Source organism: Loxodonta africana, chromosome 19 (assembly GCF_030014295.1).
Source record: "Loxodonta africana isolate mLoxAfr1 chromosome 19, mLoxAfr1.hap2, whole genome shotgun sequence".
NCBI lineage: Eukaryota > Metazoa > Chordata > Mammalia > Proboscidea > Elephantidae > Loxodonta > Loxodonta africana.
This window is the reverse complement of record NC_087360.1, coordinates 51,286,928-51,305,886: the sequence shown is the minus strand read 5'-3', so window position 1 is coordinate 51,305,886 and position 18,959 is coordinate 51,286,928. Positions and strand designations below refer to the sequence as shown.

At 39.9% G+C, this 18,959-nt stretch overlaps 1 protein-coding gene across 4 annotated transcripts in view; it reads right to left on the bottom strand.

The window, feature by feature from the left end:
* Positions 1–886: 886 nt before the first annotated feature.
* The window catches only part of ENTPD4 (ectonucleoside triphosphate diphosphohydrolase 4), a 29,768-nt gene continuing 11,695 nt past the window's right edge, over positions 887–18,959 (bottom strand). For 3 of the 4 annotated variants that reach the window (XM_010592370.3, XM_023551014.2, XM_064272686.1), the window contains 7 exons: positions 17,501–17,560; positions 17,068–17,222; positions 15,193–15,359; positions 11,642–11,966; positions 9,725–9,810; positions 6,530–6,691; positions 887–5,284 (listed from right to left, as the gene is read on the bottom strand). In XM_010592370.3, coding sequence (XP_010590672.1) covers positions 5,056–5,284; positions 6,530–6,691; positions 9,725–9,810; positions 11,642–11,966; positions 15,193–15,359; positions 17,068–17,222; positions 17,501–17,560 — 1,184 coding nt within the window. In that variant the 3' untranslated portion in view covers positions 887–5,055. The remainder of the gene's footprint in view (positions 5,285–6,529; positions 6,692–9,724; positions 9,811–11,641; positions 11,967–15,192; positions 15,360–17,067; positions 17,223–17,500; positions 17,561–18,959) is intronic. The other variant, XM_010592371.3, reaches the window with a different exon arrangement.

Below are 18,959 nucleotides of genomic sequence, written 5' to 3'. Positions count from 1 at the left end.
GTCAGCGTTCGCTTTTACTATCTACGAGAGTAAATACATAACAGCTGGTTAGTTTTATTTCTTTTTCTTGTCTGTGATCCCCAAACCAAACCCACTGCCGTAAAGTTGATTTCCACTCATAGTGACCCTATAGGACAGGGTATAACTGCTTCATAGGGTTTCCAAGGTTATAAATCTTTACAAAAGAAGACTGCCACATCTCTCTCCCATGGAGTGGCTGGTGGTTTCAAACTGCTGACCTCTTGGTTAGCAGCCAAGTGCTTAACGACTGCGCCAACATACATAGAGTTAATGTCAGTTGCCGTTAAGTCAATACTGACTCATGGTGACCCAATAGGTACTTTAAAATGTTAACCTTAAAAACAGTTGTCTTATTATGGCATTTATTATTGGTGACTAGCTTAGCATTGTTGTTGTTAGGTGCCACTGAGTCAGTTCCGACTCACAGTGACCCTATAGGACAGAGGAGAACTGCTCCACAGGGTTTCTAAGGAACAGCTGGTGGATTTGAACTGCCAACCTTTTGGTTAGCAGTTGAGCTCTTAATCACTACACCACTAGGGCTCCAGCTTAGTATTATTACACCTTGGTAAATATTTCTCCTTGTGGAATATCTGGTGACTGTGCTGCAGGGGGAGCCCTGGTGGCACAGCAGTTAAGAGTTTGGCTGCTAAGTAAAAGGTCAGCAGTTCAAATCCACCAGCTGCTCCTTGGAAGCCCCATGGGATAGGTCTACTCTGTTCTATAGGGTCACTATGAATTGGAATTGACTCGCCAGCAAAAATTTTTTTTTTTGGTGCTGCAGGAAGCACAGGCTCCTCCCTCCACCACCCATATAGCGTGCATCGTTATACGCAGGTCAAATATAACAAATGCAAACAGAGCATGGAGTCAGACTCCGACAATTTATTTTACTGAATTTAGATTCAAGTTCAACTAACCACTGTAACAGGTAATAAGATTCAAACATCTGAGAAAAATGCATTTAAATCACAAGACAGCAAGCTCACATAGAGTTTCTGGGTGATCGGATAAACTTTCTCTTTACTGATTCTCAACACCCATCATGTGCAAGCGTGGCAACATGAGGTTGCCAAAATACAGAAAGTTATGTGACACCATGACAATCCTCCAATATGTCCATCCTTACTTTGACTGAAAAACATTGCTTTAAAAAAAAAAAAAAAAACACAGTTAAATATGTCCCTTAGTTTTTATAATTGCTAATGGTAAAATGTAATTTTAGTAACAGACCAACAAAGATCTCTCCTGGGTTGGTCACATCATTCATTATTGAAAGGGAAAGTCAGTATCAGAAAAAAAAAACACTGAAATAAATAATATAGGTAATTTTGCTGCATTGCACATTACTGCATACAATTCTAAAGCTGGTTTTTTTTTTTTTTTTAAAAAGCTTGGAAAACACATTTGCCTTTTTTAGTTTCTTGTTAAGTGATGCATGCTTCTTGTAACAAAAACTATTCTATGTAGGCCTGAGTTTAAAACGTAAATAGTCCTTAAGCCAAAGCTTGTCAACCCTCGTGCACAGGTGTGGCCAATGGGTGGAGAATGGTGATCGCTGAAGCCCTTGGGATGGCCCCACAGAACCCCCACGTTCCCAGCCTCCAGCTGTGGGCAGCCACTCCAGATTGCACTTAGGTTGGGAAGCACTGCCTAAAACCAGCAGTTTAGAGGTGAAAATGTGCAAAAATCACTGATACAAGTCCAAGTGTTTGTACTTTTACTGTCTGATGTCCCTAAATGGGTTGTAAAATCTTTGAGAATGTGCTCTGAAGGTTTAAAAAAGACAAACACACAAGATGGCTAAGAAACACGTAAGCATTTACTACAGGAGGGTTTCTAGCAAGATTTCACTTATAATACTCTTACTGTTACGGTTTTTAGCAAGTTCCAGGTCCGATTTCTTTTGCTTTCTACTACAAGTATACAGAGTTTACTGCCTTCCTGGCCAGTCCTGAATTACTATTCATCCTTTTCCTGAATTAAGCTCCTCCCATGCTTGCCCTCTGATCCTATTCTTGTAACATTTGGAGAACTAGCCTGTTCTCCCTTCTTTGGTAAAGGATAGAGAGTAACTGCGTGAGACCATCTCTGGAGCACAATCTATTGTGGCTACAGACACTTCCAACACAACATAATGATCCCTCCTAAATAACACTTTTTTTTGGACTATGTTTCCTGGCTTGTTAGAAAACTGATCTTGGAAATTAGAAGAAAAGATAGAAAGTGAAATTCTGGTGTATAAACAAATATTTAAGATTGAAGTTTGGTCACTTCTCCTGCCTATCTTTTAGTATCCACAGATGGTAGTTGCCTATACATACAGATATACTGCCTATATCCTTTCTTGAACTGTTTGTTCTCACAGGGGTCAGCAAACTTTCTGTAAAGCGCCAGACAGTAAATATTTTATGCTTTATAGGCTGGGGTATGGGTGGGAGGCCACGTACAATTTCTGTTGTATATTTTTTTTTCTTACAAACCTTTAAAAATGATTCTTAATTCATGGGTCTCACAAAAAGTCCAGAGGCCAGAACTGGCCTGTAGGAGATAGTTTGCCAGTTTGCCCTGATCCAAGGAATTCTTTGTCAGGGGAACATGGGTGCCTAACAATACCAAGTATAGGGTTGTCTGGGCCTTAGGCTCCTAGCTTGCGGATCTGTTTTGATGGACAGTTTCCTGCAGCAAGGCTCCTCAGGTCAGGCTTAAAGTAGAACTCCTGTATGTTTGTTGCTGCTCTGTCCCCTGAAAGCTAAAGAGTTGGGCCAAAATTTGCATCCTTTATTTAGAAACCGGCTAGGAAGCTTTAATTAAGGCCTATTTAAATCTGTGACTATGCTGGCTTATCCTTGCCTAGATTTTAAAAGCAAAATAACACACCCTGGATATTTAACATTTTTCATTTTACAGATTAGGGACTTGTTAGTACATAGTGGTTGATGGTAGAAAAACTAAAGTGTAAACATACTTCCTCTTCATCACTAATGCCTCCCAGCCTACGGGGACAAACCCTATCTAAGAATTCCAGGAGAAGCACGCCAGTTCACTCCATTTCTGAGGTATCTATGGCACAGCTTATTTGTTAACTGGATCTTGATAAGGGGGAGTGTTTACTAAGGACCAAGGATTTCAACAGCTGGAGACCAGCATTTCAGAGGCTGCTCTCTAAATTCACGGAGACATGTATCCCCCCCATGTCTCTGGAACAAGACACTCTATACATTAAGTGCTGTAACACCGTACAGCTCCTCCAACCTTCTAGACATCTGAGATGCAAACATTCTACAAATGTTTTTTTCACTGCTACAATATTCATTTTGAAGAACAGAGTAAGAGAATTTGCATTTCTTTCATAAATTTGCACTCTTTTACATTAAGATAAACTCCAACTTTTTTTTTTTTCTGAGTTAAATAAGGGTTTCAGGATTTGAATTCTTTAATCAGCGATTTTTTAAGAAGCAGCTGATGGTTCTCAACATACACATATACTAACAACTATACGAATTTAACTATTCTGGAATTAAAACATGGTGCGCATACACACACACACACATATGTACACACACACACACAAAAAGAACCAAACCCGTTGCCATCAATTCAATTTCAACTCACAGTGACAGAGCAGAACTACTCCATACAGTTTCCAAGGAGCGCCCAGTGGATTCGAACTGCCGACCTTACATTTAGCAGCCATAGCACTTAACCACTATGCCACCAGGGTTTCCGATGTACAAAAAGAAAACCTAAAAACTATGTATGAGAATTCCCAAAGCTTCTAAACTAAACAAACAGGCAGAAAACAACCGTTACCACAGACGCCGATCCAGTTGTCCTTAGGTTTTTGTTTAAAATGCCATATTTGTTTTCTTCAAAACAAGAGTTTATTTCATATTAAACTCAGACCCTTAGTTTGGATTTACAGTGGCACTGCCAACACCTCAGCCACAGCAGTAACAGAGTTTTAGGGGATCTACGAAGTAAATCAGCTGGGACTACTTTTAATTAAGGGAGAAAATATCAACTTGAAGTTGGAAGAAACTGAGCACAATTAAACAAGGAACTATGTACCACTAAGAAATACTGGAGTACCTCTAAGTGGGCCCAAGATCTAGGTTTAGGAACATCGAAACCAGTGAAACTTTATGAATTTTCCGAGTCTTTCAAAAATAAAGAGTTCTCATGCCACTAGGGTCGCTATGAGTCGGAGTCGACTCAACGGCAGTGGGTTTGGTTTGGTTTGGTTTGGTTTTAATGCCACTAAAAGACGGGATACAGAAAGGAATTACCTGTGGTCACAAAAACATAACGGTAATGGTGATTCTTCTAAATAAAATGAAAACAGTCAATTGAGAAGGGCCTGTTTTCAAAAGAAAGAGTGCTGCCTGACCTCAATTTTTCACGTGCACACACAAAGCTCTCGTAAGTATTTCACAATGGACAGACCTCTTCATTACTCATTTTAAAAATGGTTCTCTCCTGGTACCTGGATTTCTCTATTTTTACTATAAAAGGTTTTGTATTTTTACAACTGCAAGGACGACATACAGCAACAGACGTGAACAACAAACAAAATTAAATATTACCCTCTTTAGGTCAGAGCTTTCAAAATAGAGAGAGAAGAAAAAAAGGATTATAATCGCAGTCCTTATGTTTTTGGTTCTGTGAAAATATCACTATTCAGTTCTATCTTCACTGACAGATGCTGTCTTTTCCATTTCTCTCGCAACATAAAAGTGCATTTGATTAAAAGTTAACATACCTTAGAGAAAAACCAAAAATCTTGGTAAATATTGGCAGATGTCCTCTGTAGCAAAAATCAAGTGAATTCCCTTTTCCCTACTTAACTTAAAGCTGTATCCAAAATGGCTAAATGCAGTATTTCTAGGAAGCAGGGCTTGAAAACAATGGATTTTGTTTTAAGGAACCAAAAGGGAAAGGAAAAACAAAACTGAATGAGAATAAAGAGGAGAAACCCTGAGGCAAAAATGGCTTTTCCTTTAGAGTCTTCCTGGAGCTCTCTAACTCCCAGGCTCATAGGGTCCCAGCAATCTTCTGAGAAGGAAGGCCTTCCTCCATCCAGAGGGTGGCAGCCGAACCATTCCGCAGTGTCCACCGGTGAATGCGCCGAAGGCGCAGCAGGTACAGGAGGATGGACAGCAGGACCACCAAGAAGCAGCCAGAGAACAGGTAGTGATTGTAGACAAAGGAGAAGCCCCGCCAGTGAGCGTGACTGGCCCGGAAAATCTCCTGCTGGATATCTCTGTCCACGTGGAAACAAAAATCAACAAAAACAAACAAAACAGGTGAGAGATAACAGAACTACCAGACAGGAAATACGAGATAAGAAGTAGCACACAGGATATGAGTGAGAGGACCTGGCTTAGGACCCAGCTCTGTAGACAAGAACTGTAACCTCGGTCTCTGAGACTCGGTTTCCTTAGCTCTAAAATGTAGGACAATATGGCTTAATGTGGGGTAGTTATAAGTACTACACAAGATAACGTGGAAGTGTATTCAAAAGTCTGTACAGTTATTGCCATTATAATTTGGGTAATAAATATCTGAGAAATTTTAGGAGAACCGTGTTTTCAGTAATACATGGAAGCCAGTATGGAACCAAACCACGTGACTTAGATCTGTAATACCCACTACTGACAATTTTTGCAGTTAACCCAGTCAAAGTATTCCTGGGAGATGCTCAATTAAATGAAAAAAGAAAAAGAAACTAATACCTCATTTATCAGTTAACCAAGGGTTCCTAACGTGGGTCAATGGATGGCCAGTGCGTGAACTTTAAAGGGGAAGATGTTACGCCTCTTTATTTTCAGCAATCTCTTACTGAAACTTAGTATTTCCTTCAAGCATGAACGTGGACAACGAAGTGCTGTGGTATTAGCAGGACCTGTGGTTTTGTCACTAGTGAAAATCGCGAATACTTTATATCACATTACAGTGCTCTACATGTCTGAATATCACCGACACTCACTGCTACACTGAAATGATAGAAATTACCAGTTCTACTGTGGGATCTTGATACTTACTGTGTTAATAAAAAAGCACATGTATTACTACATCAGAAACTTTTTTTTGTTATATTTTGATACATATCTTCTAATACAGTGGTTTCCTCTGTAATCTATGTATTTATACCAAGCATTTATAAGTACTTTGAGAAAGGGTCCAAGGGCATAAAGGTTAAGAACCCCTGAATTAGCCCTTCTCCAGGGGCGAGGGAACAGATAGTTGAGAATAATCCAACAGAGGGCAGCAGCACTGTCTACTATAGGAGGGGCAGAAAGGAAGGAAACACTGGAGGGGAGGTGGGAAACACCAAAGTCAAACTTCACAGGATTTACAGTCTTACCCATGGGCAGATCTAACAACACTACCCCAAATATCCACAGACTACAGGAGGCTCACCCCTGTCTAATACCGCGGCCATGATGCATCCTAACTGCTGAAAACCATCTATTTTGGATTTACATTGCCCAATTCACAGCCATACCTTAGGGGTAAAAAGCGAGTCCTATAAAGGATTGCTCCTAGGGTCCATTGAACCTCCTTGTCATAAACTTGCAAGGCGGTCTTTAGATTTTTATAATTGACAGGAAACGAAAAGCCCCTATGAAACACCTCAAACATCCAGGCAGATTTGAAGCACTGATACCTACAAATACAAAACACAACATAAATCAGACTGGTTACTTGTCAAAATGATACTATACACAAAGACATCTTTCACTCTGCAACCAGCAATGAGGTAAAGCTTTATTAGGCAGCTCTCAGATGAGAAAAACCAACTGGATGTGTTTCAAGTTGATTTAATTGGTTTATGTCTCTTGTCCTACAACATGAAACAGTTTACCTGTCAAATCAATTAGTTCATAACTGGTCTCTGTATTATTTAACACAATGCCACGACAGTTCCCCCACCTCAGGCATTCCATCATTTATTCACTGAATAAATATTGAGCAAGTGCCAATCTCTCTGGACCTCAGTTTTCTTATTTATAAAATGAGAACATACGAATTGATTATCTGTAAGGCTCCTTTCAACTCTAATAGTCTATGATTCTACATATTTATTAGAGGCTCACTTTTTGCAAAGTACTATGCAAAGCAAGTAATTAGATATAATAAATAATATGATATAATCACTGTTCTTAAGGGACTTACAATGAAAGGGGATTTTTAAAAATCAACAAATAATAAAACATTCCTAACAATGCAGAAGAGAAACTAGATAACTGGAAGCTCCTAAAAACCAAACACTCATGCTCATTCAAAGACTTCACAAAAGAGTAAAAAGATTCCCTGCAGACTGGGAAAAAGTTTTTACCTATGACATTTCTGATTAGTGTCTGATCTCTAAAATCTACATGATACTGCAAAAACTCAACTACAAAAAGCCAAATAATCCAATTAAAAAATGGGCCAAGGATATGAACAGGCACTTCACTAAAGAAGACATTCAGGTAGCTAACAGATACATGAGGAAATGCTCATGATCATTAGCCATTAGAGAAATGCAAATCAAAACTACAGTGAGATTCCATCTCACCCCAAAAAGGCTGGTATTAATCCAAAAACACAAAATAATAAATGTTAGAGAGGTTGTGGAGATACTGGAACGGTTATACACTGCTGGTGGGAAATGTTAAGATAGTACAACCACTTTGGAAATCGATTTGGCGCTTCCTTAAAAAGCTAGAAATAGAACTACCATAAAACCAAAAAAAACCAAACCAGTGTCATCGAGTTGAATCCGACTCATAGCGACCCTACAGAACAGAGTAGAACTGCCCCATAGAGTTTCCAAGGAGCACCTGGCGGATTCAAACTGCCATACAATCCTGCAATCCCACTCTTTGGCATATATCCTAGAGAAATAAGAGCCTTTATACATACAGATATATGCACACTCATGTTCACTTCAGCACTGTTTACAATAGCAAAAAGATAGAAGCAACCAAGGTGCCCATCAGCAGATGAGTAGACAAATAAATTACCATATATTCACACAATGGAATACTACGCATGAATAAAGAACAACGATGAATCCGTGCAACATTTCGTAACATGGAGGAATCTGGAAGGCATTCTGCTGAGTGAAATTAGTCAGCTGCAAAAGGACAAATATTGCATGGGACCACTATTATAAGAACTGGAAAAATAGTTTAAACAGAGAAGAACATATTCTTTGATGGTTACGAGTGCGGGGAGGGAGTGAGAAGGGTTTTCACTAATTAGATAGTAGATAAGAACTATTTTAGGTGAATGGAAAGACAATACACAGAAGAGGTCAGCACAACTGGACTAAACCAAAAGAAAAGAAGTTTCCTGAATAAACTGAGTGCTTCAAAGGCCAGTGTAGCAGGGTGGGGGTTTGGGGGCCATGGCTTCAGGGGACATCTAAGTCAATTGGCATAATAAAATCTATTAAGAAAATATTCTGCATCCCACTTTGGAGAGTGGCGTCCGGGGTCTTAAACGCTAGGAAGCGGCCACCTAAGATGCATCAATTGGTCTCAACCCACCTGGAGCAGAGAAGAATGAAGAGCACCAAAGACACAAGGTAATTACGAGCCCAAGAGACAGAAATGGCCACCTAAACTAGAGACTATATCAGCCTGAAACCGGAAGAACTAGATGGTGCCAGGCTACAACTGATGGCTGCCCTGACAGAGAGCACAACGGAGAGCCCCTGGGGGAGCAGGAAAGCAGTGCGATGCAGACCCCAAATTCCTGTAAAAAGACTAGACTTAAAGGTCCGTTTGAGATTAGAAGGACCCCAGAAGTCATGGTCCCCAGACCTTCTGTTCGCCCAAGACAGGAACCATTCCCAAAGCCAACTCTTCAGACAGGGATTGGACTGAACTATGGGACAGAAAATGATACTAGTGAAGAGTGAACTCCTTGGATCAAGTAGACACATGAGACTCTGTGGGCAGCTCCTGTCTGGAGAAGAGATGAGGGGGTCAGAAGCTGGCCAAACGGACATGAAAATAGAGAGTGGAGGGAAGGAGTGTGCTGTCTCATAAGAGGCAGAGCAACTAGGAGTATATAACCCATTGCCGTGGAGTCAACTCCAACTCGTAGCGACCCTATAGGACAGAGTAGAACTCCCCCATAGAGTTTCCAAGGAGTGCCTGGCAGATCTGAACTGCGGACGTTTAGGTTAGCAGTCGTAGCACTTAACCACTATGCCACCAGGGTTTCCTGGAGTATACAGCAAGGTGTATATAAATTTTTATAGGAGAGACTGACTTGGTTTATAAATTTTCACTTCACAATAAAAAATTAAAAAATCAACAAATAACTATAAAACAAAGCAAAATATGATAAATGCCACTAGAGAGGCATAATTAGTGCTGGGGAGACTCCAAGAGAAAGGACGGAGTCTGGTTGGGTGGACAGAGGAAAACTTGAAAGTGACAGTGAAGTCTGTGGAGGACTATAACAAGCAAGGATATGAATAAGGGAATTTCAGGTGGAAGAAACAGCAAAGTCAAGCAAGAAAATACAGAATATGTTTGGGGACAAGTATTTGCCCAGTAAGAAAGGAGACAAGGGGAGATGAAAAGGAAGAGAGACTGATGAAGATAAAAAGGTTGATTGGGCCAAGGTGTGGCAAGCTAATGGGTCAATACTGAAGTAAAGGCTTCTGAGAAACACTCTGACTTAACTACCCACTACTTACTTTAGCCTATGGAGGTCAGCATGAGAGGCATAGAGTCCCCGGTCAAAGCGTTCCCGCAAGATGGACCACTTTGTCGCGCAATAATCCTGAAATTTTATACAAGATAAAATATTAGTAAAGGTGTATTAAAACTTTTTTTTCATTTTAAAAAAGGTTTGCAAAATTCCTATTGGTAATAAGCATATCCTTCCAATTAGGAAACACATACAAGCTTAACTTACATATGTGTACAATGAATGCAAGTCATATAAACACTCAGTATTTACTGATTAGCAAATACAATGTTTGTTCTTTGTCTTAAAATTCTGCCAAACCTATAGTTAAAAAGAATTTCACTGCCAACAACCAACATCTTCAAAGCTGTTTAGTTTCTCTCTGAATGACTGCATGTTACAGGCATATGATTTTGGAAAAATGAAACAATATTTTAACTAGTTCAAACTGAGTACCTATGTCTGTGCCAGACACAGTATGAGGTACTGGGAATACAAAGATGATTACTAAGGCCTTTGTCTTGAAGTGAAAGAGGTACCACCTTTTCCTGAAGTTATTTATTTGTAATATTAACAGCTAACATTTACTGAGCACTATGCGTCTGAATCTGTGTTAAATGCTTTTTCTGCATTTAACATTTAAAGCAAGGGAGGACCAGGTTACTATTATAACCTTTATTTAATGGAGGAAGGAATGGAAGCTCAGAAAGATGAGCGAGCTTGTCTGGGGTATGCAATAGGGACACAAGGGGACAGCACTTAGCTTGCGGTGAGAGGGTAAGAACAGGCATTTCAGGCAGAGGAAGCATCATGAACAAAGAACAGATGAGAGAACACATAGAAAACGAGGGAAACTAATAGCTGTTTGATATGGTTAGGGTATAAAGCACTAGGTGGGGAGCTGAGGCTACAGAGGTAGGTATGACATGAGAAGGCATTTGGAATTGACCCTAGAAGCAACAGAAGATGCGAAAGATTTTAAACAGGAGAGCAAGGTAATTGTACCTGTGTTTCAGACTGAACACACTGGGAGCAGTGTGGAGGATGAATAATAAGACAGCAGCCAGATTTAAGAAGACCAGTTAGGAGGCTCCTGTAATAGTGCACGTGGGGAGCAGAAGGGCTGGACTAGGACAGTGATAGCAGGATAGTAAGTAGGGATGGGTTGGAGAAATATTTATGAGACAAACTATCATGCTTGATAACTGTTTAAATGGGGGGCATATGGAGGAATGAATGTGTGAAAGGGAGAAATCCGTTAACTCCTAGGTTTTGGAGAGGAGGACTGGATGGTTGGTGATGCCATTAACTGAGAGAGTATGACAGAAACAGAATGGGGGAGAAAACAGTGCATTTGATTTGAGTCATGAAATCTAGCAGGCAACTGGGCAGAGGTCAAGGTTGGAGTCTCTTCTTGAGAGGCAGCAGCAAACCGTAAGCATAGATGAGGCCGTCCAGGAACCTGAAGGCCAAAAGGCCAACGGTGGAAGTCTGGGATCACCAAGTTTAAAGGACATGAAGAGAGGACACCCTCAAAAGAAACTGAGAAAAAACTGTCAGAAAGGCAGAGGGGAACAGGAGAATAGGGGTATCCTGGCAGCTAAGGGAGTAGGAAGGCTGAAGGAGTATTTTCAGATACAGCAGAAAAGAATAGTAAAAGTGCAGCTGGAGGTCACTGATAACCAAGGTAGTTAATGGAGTGGTGGGCAGAAATCAGCTTACAGTGGATTTCTGACTTCTGCTCTATTTCCCTCCCCCAACTAAGGGAACAGGATTCCCAACATGTACTATAACCTTCCAACTCCATCTTTCCCTTCTCTTGACACAGGTTTCCAAACGTGACAGGAGGATCTAACCTGTCAGTGTCTACGCCAGTTTCCCAAAAGCATGCAAGAGAAAGAAGATGGGTTTCTTTGAAGGTTACCTTGGCAGCTTTAGTAAATTTAGCAGCACTGTAGTCTCCCCCCATGCGTAACACATCCTCGGTGCAATAGTAGAATTCAGAAAAGCCATAGAATTCACTGTTCTGGAAGTGAATTGGGGGCTGGTAGATCCCATTGAGGGAAGTCTGTGTCTCATTTGTTTTATTCATGAAAGGCTGGATAGTCTCTCGACACAGGTCGAAGTCTCCTGTTCCCCGTAGGTACATGGTCTGTCCGCTTTGTTGGATTTCATCCTTAATGTCTAGGGGTAAGCAGGGATCCAGGTATGGGGTATCAGGAGTCAGACCAGTCTGTTTACCCAGGAGCCTACAGGACAAAGAGAAACTTTATCATGAGACCTACAGAAAACTCTATTTTGGAGAGGTGATTGTAGGTTAGTGTTTCTCAAAATATGTTCTGGAGAACACCAGTCCTGTGAGATGTTACTGGGATCAATTAGGAAATTACATACTCAATCCTCTCTTGGAGATACAAGACACATATTAGCATATAGCAGACACTTTGGCAGAGTCTAGTGAAACAGCTTGTCAGACTAGCCGATGCTTTCCACTCCCCCTATAGTATATACTGATGCTCAAGGCCTGCTGAGGTTCACGGCTAGGAAGCTCTTCTCCAGCCACGTTCGCTGACTTTGAATGCCTACCAACTATGTTGTTCCCAAGCCCATTTTTGCCACTAGTGCTTGTTATTTTTAATTATACATAAATGAATGAAATATGACTGTGAAAAGAAGGTAATTGGTCCCATGAAAACTAGGTTGGATGCTTTAGAAAGATATGAAAAAGGCAAGTCGCTAGAAAACTGTTGTTAAATTAGGTGTAGGCAAGACAAAAAAAACATTTTTAGAAAAAAATTGGTATTAAATTACTTCATATATCTCAGTATTCTTTAAATTCTTAAAAGAAACTCAAACTGATGAGTTGGTGCAGTGCATGCAAGAGAAATGACAGAAAAGTCAGTGGATGTGTTCTAAGAAAAAAACCTTAGCTCACTGCAAAAGATCAGAAGGAGAATACTTAAGATTTAAGTCTATTTTTATGATTCTGTTCTTAATCAATCAACTATTGATCCCAATTGCAGCAGATAACAAGAGTTTCTATTGAACAACAGGCTCTGAGAAGTCCTGTAGAAAAGAAATCTTAACTTTAACTGAGCCATCCCCAAGTGGAATCGACTAGGCTTACGACTTCTCTACTAAATTTCTGGGAATTAACATCTGTGGTCCTACTATGTGTTCTCCCATTTATACAATGGAAACAGACAACAGCTTACAAGAACTAAAGTTACGCTAGTGTTTGATACCACGAAATAACATGGGGCCAGTAGGCGTCATTAGGAGAGTGCCTGAATTCAACTTCAGTCACAGACAGTGGATCCAATTTTTACTTTCCATTTAATTGACAAGCTGTGTATTCTTAAGATGAAGTAAACTCAAAGTGCAGTTGAATATAACAAATTAAGGTTTTGGGCATTAAAAATTTTAATTAAAAAAAAAATCAATCACTACTACTCATGGCAAAGAGATAAGCTTGAATTTCAAGGCTTAATTCATCACACATGAAAAAAGTGATGAGTAACATAATTATTATAAAAGTCTAAGTCTAGTCAAATGTATACTTCATGCTACTATTTTTAGTACCCCTGCACCTAAATTAAGAAACACCACTGAACTGTCCATTATGCAAAACTTCTTGATATTAAAACCATTAGTAAAAATCAGAATTCCACAAGGAGTCCCAATAATTCTGTAAAAATCTGATACAAGCGTCATTTATAAAATATTTCTATTTTAAGGCTATCATAAAAAATAATTACACCCAAAATGTGCTATATACCACATATAAACTTTTGGAACAGACATAGGAAAAGGTTTTTATTGCTTTTCCTATGCACACATGGGAATTTCTGGTCAATGTGGTACTGAATAGCTGTGACTTGGTTTAAAGCGCGGGCCTTCACAGGTTTAAGATAAAATTGATCAAGAAAGTATGCTATCACTTATTTCTATAAATTAGGATGTTTTCTTCCTCAAAATTGTTGCATCAAAACAAAATACAGAAACTACAGGGTTTACTTTAACTTTACCCAAAGTAATTTGGTCTTTGTCCTCGGGTCCTGAGAGATAACTCTAAATCCTTGGAATTTCCTGAGTAACTGAGATGGCTTTCTTATCTATAGGCCTCCAGACCATACCTTAGAGTTTATGCTAATGAGGTGACTCAGGTGGGTGCTGGCCAGGCCAGAAAGACCACTGTGTGGTATCAGTGTAATGAGGCCACAGCAAAGGGCTCTGGACACCAAAGCTCCATGGGCTTCTTGGCTGGTGAAAGACATGCACGTGGGAGGGTAGTGTGTGCCTTTCTGGGACACGGAAGCTTGCTGGAAACTCTCCCAGACTGCTTCCTTTTTATCCCTTTATTTGTATTCTTTTTGATGTAAAGAAAACTATAATCATAAATACAGTACTTTCCATTGAGTTCTGTGAGTTGTTCTAGGGAATAACTGAACCCAAGAATAGAGGAAACTAATAAGTCAGAAGTGAGGGAGGCTGGGAATCCCTCAGCTTCTGGCTGGTATCCTGAGAGGGTAGAGGGAACGCTGAACTTTTAGCCAGCAGGTCAGAAGTGAGGGTGCTGTGGGATCTCCTAAGCTTCTGGCTGGCATCTTGGGCTGACTTAGCTGTCTGGAGGACTGTGCCTTTTAACATGTGAGGTCCAACGTAGCGCCTGGTAGTTAGGGTCAGCGGAAGAAGCGCTGCATGTGGAGAAGTGGCAGAGAAGCGAAAAGTGGGGGTTTGATAACATAGAAACTAATAGGATATCTTACCTAACCCCAGATTTCAGACTTTTGTATTCACTCAACAGCCCTTCTGTTCTATGGACTCATTTCAAATAAATAATTGCTATGTACTTAAACTTACGAAATAAATTTAAACTGATAAAGTGTTGCTTTTATTTGTCTTAGACATTTTCTACACCATGACTTTACACAAACTCATTTTAAAAAGCCACGCTGCTAAAAATGAGTAAAAACCACTAGCTTTGACTTCTAAGATTATTTCCTTCTCCTGAATAACTTTCTCTTCTTCTTAGTAAATAACTGCATAGGCTAATTTTCCATAAAGTATCGAGAACACTATGTATTTCAGTTACATCACCAACCAGAGCACACATTTACCTCATGCCTACAGGACATCTGCCAGTGTCTGAGGTGCTGAGTTTCCCAAAGACCTGGCAATCATGAATAGTATTACCCAAACTCAAAACTATTTAATATTCTGATAGTGAAATTTCGAATTCATTGGGTGCACTGAGAGCTAAGAGGTCAGAGAGAGAGACAGCCGCCTCTGGAAACAATCCTGGGTTGAAGGCAGGATCCTCGTGTCCCTTAACTCTTCCTCCCAGCTCAGCTTGTAGAGTGTAGTCGAAAGCTAACAGTGTTAACATACTTCTGTTGATTGGGTTCTCTGGATGTTTTTCACGAGGAGAGACCTAGGTTTGAAAGTAACTGCTGAGTAGTGGAAGGTCTTTACCTATTCTTTTGAGCTGTGTTGGCAAATATTCTGTCTTCATATCTCTGTCGAGCAGCATTGCCACCAAATCCAAGAAATGTGGCCACATAGACCCTGTATACATGCTCAGTTTGGTGAACATCACAACCCAAGTTAAATTCAGCTAGTAAGTTTTTAGCTATTTCCTCCTGCAGGCATAAGAACAACAAACTTTAGTATTTGAAGCAATACAAAAACAATCCCTCCTGATGAATATGCCCCTTTAAAAAGAAGGATCTAAAAAGACTCTCATTTGAGAGAGGCAGAAATTTCTGCCTCTGTATTTGCCAAAATCTTTTCAAGTATCCTTCACAATTCCACAAGACAATCCTGACTTGAGAAATCTCAGATGTGCTGCACATTAGTAATATTGTTATGAGTCTTCAAAAAAGCTCATACCCTCTGACCTACTAAATCTATGTATGAAATCTTATTCTTTGGAAATGATCCTAAACGTAGAATAGTCTCTGTACACAAAATGTCGATTGCAATTCTGTAACAGAAAAAAACTGGATGACATCTGGATACACATCAAGATAGGGTTTAGTTAATTAGGATATATCAATAGTTTGTCATGTAAGAAAGCTAGATTATAATGGAATATGCTTATGCACTGTTAAATAAAGAACACAAAATTGTGTAAACAGTATGATTATAACAACCATATTTAAGAAACTGTAAGTAGGGGGAAAAAAGAGTGAAAAGAAATATATTAAGATGCTAACAATGGTTGTACTTGGATCATGAGTTCACGGAAAATCGTTACTCTTGATTTTTCGGTATTTTCCCAAACTTTATATGTATGTTTCACTTTATAATGAGAAAAAGATAAACACGGTTTTAAAAAAAGAGTGCAATAGTTTCTAGAGGCATGTTTGAATGGAAAGTAGGAGAGACAACTTGTAACACTTGAATTTACAAAGCTTTTTTCCAAGGGGCTCAAAACATTTACAGACCACCCTAATAGTATAATATTAACTGACATTTATTGACCATATACTAGGTGTCTGGCAGTGCACTGTATACAATATGTACATTATCTCATTTAATCTTTATAATACCCTATTACACTGTAGGTACTCTTATTCACTTTACAGATCAGGAAACCAGCTCAGAGAAGTTGCATAAAGGAATGGGATGGTGATGTAACTCAGGCTTGTACAGCTCCGTGGCCTCACTTTTAACCACCATGATAGCTGCATCCCTAGCTTCTAGGGGAGAATTTAGGAACCCAGGCTTTGGTATTAATTTATAGCTGAATAATGATGACATGTGGTAATTCAGTAATAGATCTGAAAACCCAAATCCAGGTTTTTATTCTAGTGTTCTCTATACAAGGCCATCCAGAATACTGAGAAACTTAAAGGCAGTGACCAAGAGCACTGAAAGGAATGGAGAAAAGATAGCATAAAACATTAAGTTCAGAAGTGTGGGAGTATTGGGCATAAACCTCAATCTTCCCGGAAAAGTTAAAAGCTGACTGAACCATTAAAAAAAAAAAAGTATTTTCCCAATTATACCTAAGAAATCTAATGTTATTAAGTTTTACAATAACTGTTGAGAAAAGAAGTGACTGAAGAGAAGATAAAAAAAAAAGTTCAAGCATATGACTGACACAGATACCAAAGAAAAACTGGAAGCTCAGAAAACCAACCAGCTGATTTCACTGAACAAACACAAATTGCTTAGCTGAGGTTTGCCTTGGTTTCCTCCTGTCTCCTGTCTCCGGGCTTGAGAAGGTGGCACCTCAGCAAGCACAGTAAAGATGTTGTCAGACTCAGAAAACAAAAAAAATGGATGCAGACATGTTAAATGAAAACCAAAGCAAAACAGAAGAAAATCTGTACAGATAATAACCTGCTGTGAGGAGGCAAAGCTTACAGTTTTGGGGACTTCGTACGCTATCTGAGTGGACACGCCTCCCATGTCGAGGATGCCCGCAGTTCTTTTGCGGATAATGGCTTCGCTGCTTTCACTACCAGGGATGTTAACTTCCACAACTGCCTCATCATCTGGAGAAAACAAGAAACATTCACTGCAACAGAACAAATTCAGAGAACTGGGGCCTTCTGAAGAGTCATCTTGTTTCATGGTAGAGTTCAGGAATATTTAGGCAAACTCGGCCTACTCCTCTCAGCTAAAATCCTGTTTAATTGCATTCAATAACAGTTCTCTTGCTCTACTTCTACCCACTTAGCAGTGTCGCAAAATTTACCTCCTATTTCACCCTCTGGATTAAACAGGAAAACTATGATTTCCAGTTAAACACATTAGTTGGAAACATACTTACCATCTTCAATATGCTCAAATCGTCCAAGGACAAAATTAATGCCAATCCAAGCATACACACCTATAGACATTTCACAGGGTGAAAATAAGAAAATTAACAATTAAAATATCTTCTATAGCTCTTATGAATGCAGTCTGTGTACACATCATGTTTATTTTACTACCTGACATCATCTGAAATAACACATTTTCATGGATATATTTAAGGAGCCCTGGTGACACAGTCGCCGAGTCGGAATCAACTCGACGGCAGTGGGTTTGGGTTTGGTTTGGTGACACAGTGGTTAAGCGCTTAGCTGCTAACCAAAAGGTTGGCAGTTCAAAGCCACCAGCCACTCCATGGGAGAAAGATGTGGCAATCTGCTTCCTTAGCCTTGGAAAGACTACGGGGCAGTTTTACTCCCTCCTATAGGGTCGCTGGGAAACCCTGGTGGTCTAGTGGTTAAGTGCTATGGCTGCTAATCAAAGGGTCTGCAGTTTGAATCCACCAGGCGCTCCTTGGAAACTCTGTGGGGCAGTTCTACTCTGTCCTACAGGGTCACTAGGAGTCGGAATCGACTCGACAGCACTGGGGTTCCATAGGGTCACTGTGAGCAGAAAATCAACTCAATGGCAATAGGTTTGGTTTTTTGGCTTGGTGGTACAGTGGTTAAAGCCTTTGGCTGCTAACTAAAAGGTTGCTGGTTTGAACCCACCAGTCACTCAGTGAGAAAAAGATGTGGCAGTCTGTGCTTCTGTAGAGATTACAGCCTTGGAAACCTTAGGGGGCAGTTCTACCCTGTCCTATGGGGTCGCTATGAGTCAGAATCAACTTGACGGCAACAAGTTTGGGTTTGGCCTTGATGTATTTATTTTTTCCTAATGGTTTTCCAAAAACTTTCAACTTTAATATTTATAGTTTTATATCCATTTACGTTTGTTGAAAATACAATTCCCCAGGAGCTGGTTTTCCTTTGAAGTTTATGGGTTGTTTCAAACCAGAGCTTTAGCTTTTTGTGAAATTAAACCTACCAACTGCAAAGTTCTAAAAACTCAAATCCTCTTTGACTCTTTCCTCTCTTTTATTCCTACATCCACTCAGTTGCCAAGTCTGACTGATTTTACTTTTACAACATTTCCTAAACCACAATCTCTACCCATTTTCATTGCCATTTTGATTTAAGCAGTTAGAGAGAGAGAGGCAGTAACAGTCCATCTAATCAATCTCCCTGTTCCTACTCTTCCACTCCAACCCATTCAATACTTTGCTATCGAACTGATGGATAGAGCCAAGTTCTAACTCCTTAGCTTACTGTTTACAGACAAGTGAGGTACACAGCTGCTATGTGAGGTACTGAGTCTTAGGTGCCATAAGGAAGATATGGAAAAAGTATCATGGCAGCTCAAAAGAGGAGGAAGTTTTTTTTTCCAGCTAGGGACACTGTGGAGAAAGCAGCATGCTGAATCAAAGTCAGGAAGAA